General features: G+C 31.6%; 1 protein-coding gene and 1 long non-coding RNA gene across 19 annotated transcripts; one reads left to right on the top strand and one right to left on the bottom strand.

Moving 5' to 3' along the window:
* The first annotated feature begins 462 nt into the window (after positions 1-462).
* LOC137806750 (uncharacterized) lies at positions 463-1871 on the top strand. The gene is made up of 2 exons (XM_068607014.2): positions 463-991; positions 1211-1871. Exons 1-2 carry the CDS (start codon positions 598-600, stop codon positions 1696-1698), a joined length of 882 nt encoding a protein of 293 aa, XP_068463115.1. The 5' UTR covers positions 463-597; the 3' UTR covers positions 1699-1871.
* An 825-nt stretch (positions 1872-2696) lies between these two features.
* LOC137806748 (uncharacterized) lies at positions 2697-7452 on the bottom strand. Of its 18 annotated transcripts, XR_016519611.1 has the most exons (6): positions 7160-7435; positions 6828-7005; positions 6168-6263; positions 4284-4345; positions 3929-3989; positions 2697-3821 (listed from the first exon to the last, which is right to left on the bottom strand). It is a non-coding gene; the product is annotated as an uncharacterized LOC137806748 (long non-coding RNA). The 18 variants fall into 18 exon arrangements; XR_011080399.2 differs by lacking the exon at positions 6828-7005 and having other exon boundaries at positions 2697-3167; positions 3764-3821; positions 4284-6263; positions 7160-7440; XR_016519612.1 differs by having other exon boundaries at positions 2697-4015.

Genomic DNA, 7452 nt, shown 5'->3' with positions numbered 1-7452 from the left:
ATTAAAGTCGAACATAACAAAGACGACCTTAGAAAAATCATTTTTGGCATATACAATTTTAACATTAATCATCTTTATCACGGAACTGGTGTTGTTAATTAAAATCGTGTAAATCAAATAGCATAAATACTATCCACGCATAATTTAGCTAGAACTCGTATATTATAAACGATTTTTTTGAAAGTTTATGTGTTCTTCAAAAATCGCGAACATAGATTTTTTTTTCTTTAAAATTGTTTCCTAGCTCTCCAATAAGAAAAACAATTTAAGCATATGAGAAAATACGAAATAAAGAAAAGCGGAAAATGAACTTGGACGGTTTGGCAGTTGGGTTCAAGAAATAATGTGGTCATTTGGACCACATTGGTGTGGCAATTAAACTAAATCTCTATGGTTGCTACAACCAAACGTCTGTTTCAAACTCCATCGCATTTAAATACGTTGGAGGAAGTAGTTTCCCTCTTCTCATTCTTACTCATCCACCTTCTCTTTCGTCGTTTTATGTACACATCATTTCAACCAACCTTATCAGTTACGATCCATCATCCCCTTTTTTTTATATTTGTACAGAACAAAGGAAAACACAAGTATTGAAGAATGGGAAGGATTCCGGTGAGGTTTCAGCGGTTGGCCGCGGCCTTTCAAGCTGACGTCGCACGTGTGAGGCTTTGCGAGAGCGGCGAAACTGAGCACTCGCCGGAGGAATTGACTGATTTGTCGGACCTCGTGAAATCGTTCATGGAGAGAGACGGAGAGGAAGAAGATGCGGTTGGTGTTGGTTGGGATGACCGGGATGAGGATTTGGAGTGGTTTGATTCTGAGAAGAGGGAGATCCTTGAAAGAATATTCGGTGGTGATGGCGATGATGATAAGCAACTAATTAGGAGAGAAGTTGAACTTGCATTGGAATTTGTTGGGGAAAACGAAAACTCGTCACCCCAATTTAAACCACAATTGCTGTCTCGTCTGCGGGACAAAGGTTTTGATGCTGGTGAGTTGTAGTACTATCTTAAGCTAATTAATTATCAGTTCTTGATTTCTCACCAATAGTTATATTTGTGTAGCAAGTACTACTAATTATATGCTTTTATTAAAGGTTAATTTGTATGTGTTTGGGAAATTGCATTGGTGTAGTTTGATTTTTTGTCCACTGGGTTATGGGTGATGCAATGAATTTTGATGATTTTTTGTGTTTACGTTTTATGCACAGGGCTTTGCAAATGCAAGTGGGAAAAAAATACAAGATTCCCAGGTGGTGAATATGAGTACATGGACGTAAATTTTGCAGGAAATCGGTACATTGTTGAAATCTCCCTTGTGGCGGAATTTGAAATAGCTCGTCCCATAAAGCATTATTCTTCGTTACTTGACGTCTTCCCTCTGATATTTGTTGGTAAATTGGAAGAGGTGAAACAGGTTGTGACGCTAATGTGCAGTGGTATAAGGAGCTCTATGAAAAGCATAGAGATGTATATACCTCCATGGAGAAGAATTGGGTACATGCAAGCAAAGTGGTTTAGTTCCTATACAAGAATAACTCATGAGGTTGAAACTAAAAGGACATCATACCCTTTATCCTGTACCAGATATATTGGATTTGATGCAAAACCACTGAAATCCTACAATTGTAGGGATGATTATGTGAGTAAACCTGCATTCAGAGTTTGCCTTTCGACCAATGCATTTTATGCTGCGTGAGCCTCTGATGATTGGTCTTCACAAATGACTCAGTTCTCTTGCTACATTTTTCTTTTGACCAGGGGATAACAATTCGTTAAATGACTCCAGAGCAGAGAATCTAATTGTAATTTGTTTAATAAATTATGTTGCTTACCATTCAATTGAAAGAAAAATTAATAGTTCAAACCAAAGGAGTGTTACAATTTGAAGATGTTGCCAGAAAATCAATCAAAAAAATTAAAAACAATAACCGATTTAATTTAATGACAGATCAATTTTAAGGCCTTAATATTTTAACTCTACTTCATCTCTCCTATTCAAGTTATATTAAATTATAAAAGATCAAACGTGATATTCGTCTTAAAAATGTAATGAGTTGTCATTAATTTCCTTGACAATATTATTACTTTTTAAAATAATTTAAATGTTACTTTTTCTCTATCTAAAACTATGTATTTGATAAAATTAACTTATAAATTAATTGATAATTGTTAAAATAGTTTTTATTAATTGACTAGCTCATAATTTTAAATTTTTTAACTGATAAACTAGTAGTTTATTAAATTATAAATATTTAATATTAGTGACTGATAAACTAATTAATAAAATTAAATAAACTGAATTGTTAACCTAATCAGTAAAGATGTTAAATTTTGTAGTTAATCTTATAAAATTCATTACTAATTGTATCCGTAAAATTAATCCAAATATATTGCATATATTCTCTTGTTTTTTTCCCAAATCTCAATCTATTAACAAATCAAATTTGTCATGCCTCGTGGATAACAATAAACCAGTGTTTTAACTAGTGTAAAGCACGCGAAAATTGATGCCATGCCGTTACTTATCTATTAATTTCATTTTTTAAAAAAATTTTCACACTTAAAATATTTTATAAAAATTTACTAATTATTTATTTCTATAAGTAATGATAGTTAGTTAAATTTAACTTTAATTAATTTATTATACGATTTTTTTATAATTTTAATTAATGGATAGTATGAATTATATTGAAGTAAAAATAGAATAGATATAAATATATAAATATAAAGTAAGTGTTAATATAAATGTATTGGTAAGGTGTATACAACCGACACCACGGTTTGGAATCCGATCATCACGCTGATCGATACCATATAACCAATTACGTTTAAGCAGAATTGGTGAGGATAATCAACAATTAAGAGATAATGTATTCCTAAACATGACCCAACTCTCTAATCTGGCTCAATCGCTCACCAAAATAATATAAATAGCATAGATTCCAAGAATCAGGTACGTCATTACAAAGTACTCAGAATACCAAGTGTCGAATACTAAATTTGACTTGAGTATCGGAGTGTCTTCTGCAGGTACCATCTGAGTCGGGACTACGTGAAGACCGAGAGTAGAGTGAGTAGAGGAGAGTAAGGAAGCTTGCTTGGAGAAGTGAAGTGTTATCTGACCGACCATGGAAACCGAAGAGGAGTTTCAATAGTTCTACAAGTCTCAACCCCGTTCGAAAACAATAAAAAAATAAACATAAAGCAAGTGTGAATAAATAAACCAAGCATAATAAAATGAAGTTAAACGAAACATAAATATAAATAAATAAATGTAAGAGAAGTAGAAAATGTCCTGGCAACAAAGTGAGACAGAAACCTAAACAATGCAGTAGAAAAAAAAATTATAAAAAAATATTTTCATGAAAGGAAATAACTCGAATGTCCTTATTTGATTCGTTGTTATGTGCCTCAAAGAAAAAAAAATTGTTCTCTTTTTAGTTGATTTTTTTTGTCCCGCCTCGTATAAAGATTTTGCATTGTACACTTATACAATATTTGTGAAGCACAAAGGCAACCAAGAAATCAAAATATAGAAGTTATAATTCTAATTCAAATAGAAAAAAACAAAACAATTTTCATTTCACTCTAGTGTCTTGAGACATTGAAACAAATTTTATTCCACGCTTTTCAATCTTGTTGCAGTTCATGGAAACTTGTTGCACAAAAGCAATATAACAAAGTGCATTATTATCAGAAATCTATACTATATACAAATGAATTCAATACTCTGAGTAGTCATATGTTAATATTGGTCTTACCTAATAGAAGGGTGGTTGGGTAGACACCGCGTGGATTCAACATCTACTTGGACAAACACTGCATGCAAAAACATATTTCCACAATTCCACAAGAAGAGCCTTATGCACAGATAAGTGTAAAAATGGTTCCAAACTTAATCATATTTCAATTTTCAAAACACTTACCTTATTTAATAGACTGTTCTTTCTGTCCTATGCTGCAGATGTTTCAGCACTTCATTTTTGGCTAAAAAATGAAATTTGCACACTTTCCTATGAGAAAATAATGATTGTGTGTTTTGGTTTTGATTGCAAAATGAATAAAACAAAACTTTTGAGAACAATGTTGAAGAATGGTGAACACGTGACTTCAATACAGGCAGCCACACACCTTTGTTATATTGGTGACACTTGTCCATTTTTTTGTTTTGGTAAAAATTGTTTTTGAAATATTTTTCGAGAAAATTTTTGTGAATGATATGTGTGAAAAACTTCCCTTTATGTTTTTTTTCCATTTGTATAAAGTATAGATTGGTCTTACCTGATATATGGAATGGTGCTTGGATAAACATCGTGTGGATTCAACATTTGCTTGGACAAACACTGCATGCAAAAACATACTTCCACAATCCCACAAGAAGAGCCTTTTGTACATATAAATAGTGTAAAAATGGCTCCAACCTTCGTCAGATTTCAAATTCAAAATACAAAATTTCAAATTTCAAAACACTTTCCTTCTTTAACTAATTGCTCTTTTTTTTTTCTAAGTTAGAGATGCTTCGACAGTCCCTTTTTTGGCTAAAAAATGAAATATGTCCACTTGCACGTGAGAAAATAGTGATTGTGTGTTTTGGTTTTGATTGCAAAATGAAAAAAAAAAAAACTTTCGAGAACAATGCAGAAGAATGGTGGACACGCTTCAATAGGCAACCACACACCTTTGTTACATTGTTGACACCTGGTTGTTTCCTTATTTTGTAAAATTTGTTTTTGAAATATTTTTGGAGAAAAATTTTGTGAATGACACGTGTGAAAAATTTTCCTCTATGCTCTCCTCATTTGTATATAGTATAAATTTAACAAAATTTGGATAACTTTCCCCACATAAGACAAAATAGTTGTCAAATATACACCAACTTGTAAATTTGACAAAAGTTACAGTTTCTTACTTCAATTTATTTTATTTTAGAGAAATATTATATAATACTATTTTATACTTTTATATAGACTAATAAAATTAGAAGGAATATCTTAAAAATACTTTAGAGTACTAATTTTTTTATATTTAGAAAAAATGTTTTTAGAAACTAAACTTTTGGTTTCTAAAATGATAAAATTAGTCACTAACTTAATTAGAGACTAATTTAGAAACTAATAGTCTTAAGTGGCTAAAATCATGGTCGCTAATTTTAGATACCAATTTAGATTCTAATTTAGAAACCATTAAATAAAAATCAATTTAGTGACCAAATATATAGAAACTAATTTAGTGACCAATTATATAGAAACTAAATTAACAACCAATTTCATGAAAACCAATTTAGTGACCAAAATATATAGAAACTCATTTAGTGACCAAATATATAAATACCAAAAACATGGTCACTATATTGATCTCTAAATAATATAATATATTATAAAATATTATTTTTTTTACCCACTTCCTCTTTAATATTTTATATTTATTTATAGATTTAAGTTCATTAATATTTTATATTTATTTATATATTTAAGTTCACTAATTTTAAAACAAATTTATAAAGTTCGTCAACTAAAATTTTTCATATTTTATACATATTTATAACCTTATGCTTAGTGTCACCAACTACTACTTCTGTTTATTAGAAATGGAAAAATATAATAATAAGAAGTGAGTTATTGAAAAGATTTAATATTATTTAATTAATGAGTCATTTTATATGTATCTGTTCATGATTTATGCATTCTTCCCAATGTGTCTAGTATTATTTAAATGGAATCAAAGCTTAGTTGTGACAAAGTAGTGTTTACTTTCTTCAAATCACTGCCACATCCATCAAAACTATTTTTCTGAACCTTTTGCCACACAGAATGATTGTTTTTCTTCCCTTTACTACTGTGCAAAATTCCAACGCTCCAAATTTGTTTAAACCTGAACTGTTTGCACACTCATTATTTCTAATAGAAAAGCATTGATGATGAAAATTTTCTTTTTAATTCATCACTTCCTCAAATTAATACCTTTCCAAATTTTTATTGAATAGAAAACACAAGTAAGATGACCCAAAAATCTTTAGTATAAGTGAGCCTGAGAATAAATAGGCTATATAGATCGTAAAGGTTTTGTGGAAAAGTGTCTCGAGGAAAAACAATGTAATGTGTAGTTATTCAACACCTACAACCACTACTACATATACTATATCAAAATTATGACAAGGATGCACACCTGACCCAATACATGACCACCAACTTCAAGTCCTTGTACAATTATCCCATCCGCACCTGCTTCAATCGCTTGTTTCGCACCTTCAATGTTCCCGACCTGTAATAGGATTAAAAATACGAGTAACATGTTAGATTCCAATGATAGACGATAACCTACAATTGGCTTTCAACATGCCTCACAAAAGGGATTGCATATCACTTAAGTCAATCAACCTATCCACTAGCAATATAAATTTCTTCATAAACACGGACATAAACAACAAAATGAAATATGTTTTTTCATATGCTAAAATTGATTTATATATAAGTTAATACCAACTCTTTGAAGAAGCTAAATCTGTAAGTACTTGTGGAAAGTTTATCTAAGCATAAATAAGGAAGGAGAATCATGAAATATAAACTCAGCAATGGTACAAGTTATAGCAGGCTGAGGGGTTCATCGACTTCAAACGAACTTCTAGTTTAATTATCTTTAATTTGAAAATAAAATGGGTTAAGTCTAAATCGAGCTAGGCATCAGAAAACACAAGAACAAACTAATTAATTTGTAGAGCAAATAAAAAGAAAACCAAAATTAGGACATCATTGTCTCTTAGGATTCGCATATAGTTAGTAACCTAATACTATTAACAAATGAACAAAAAACTCATTTGAGGAAGACCTTTGAACCCAGCAGCGTGAGCCTTATTTACTAGTTCCATTATGCAATCACCCTAGGAAATTTGCAAGACTGCAACTTCTTCTTCCAGAATGACCTTCAAATTCTCCTCAAAAGGAAAGGCTAGAAATCACAGCTTTATTCAAACACCTTGGAAAAGGTTCAAAGTTCTTGTAAATTCCTAAAGATTGTAAATGAGGGAATACAACATGAGAACAAAATCTAGGGTTTTAAGACGGGGAAGATACATAGTGAGTAAAGTTGTGCGGAACTTCCATGAGAAAACACAAAATTAAAGGGCAAAGGAGGAGAATAAAGCACGAATAGAAACTTACGATGATAAACTTGAAGAGGTTGGCCTCCTTCGGAGCAGCGCAAAGTGTGTTGTGTTGCCATGAGTGAGATATGAGCAGCGTTGTCTGAGTGAGGGATTAACAACGTTGTCGTGAGTCAGAGCGTTGCCGTCGTGAATGAGAAGGTTGTCGTCGTGAATGAGAGCGTTGTCGTCGTGAATTAGAGGGTTGTCGTTGTGAGTGAGAGATGAGCAGTGGCGTTGCCCGTGAGTGAGAAATGACCAGTGTTGCCCTGAGACAGAGAGTAGAAAAAGTTAAAGTGAGAAGAAAGAGAT

The sequence above is a fragment of the Phaseolus vulgaris genome, chromosome 3 (genome assembly GCF_051622355.1).
Source record: "Phaseolus vulgaris cultivar YP4 chromosome 3, ASM5162235v1, whole genome shotgun sequence".
Lineage (NCBI taxonomy): Eukaryota > Viridiplantae > Streptophyta > Magnoliopsida > Fabales > Fabaceae > Phaseolus > Phaseolus vulgaris.
Note: the sequence above shows the minus strand (reverse complement) of the source record. Positions and strands in the feature narration are given on the sequence as shown.

Coding starts and splice junctions, on each gene's coding strand:
- LOC137806750 (XM_068607014.2), top strand. CDS start 598: ATGGGAAGGATTCCGGTGAGGTTTCAGCGGTTGGCCGCGGCCTTTCAA. Junction 992..1,210: donor GGACAAAGGTTTTGATGCTG/GTGAGTTGTAGT, acceptor TTTTATGCACAG/GGCTTTGCAAATGCAAGTGG.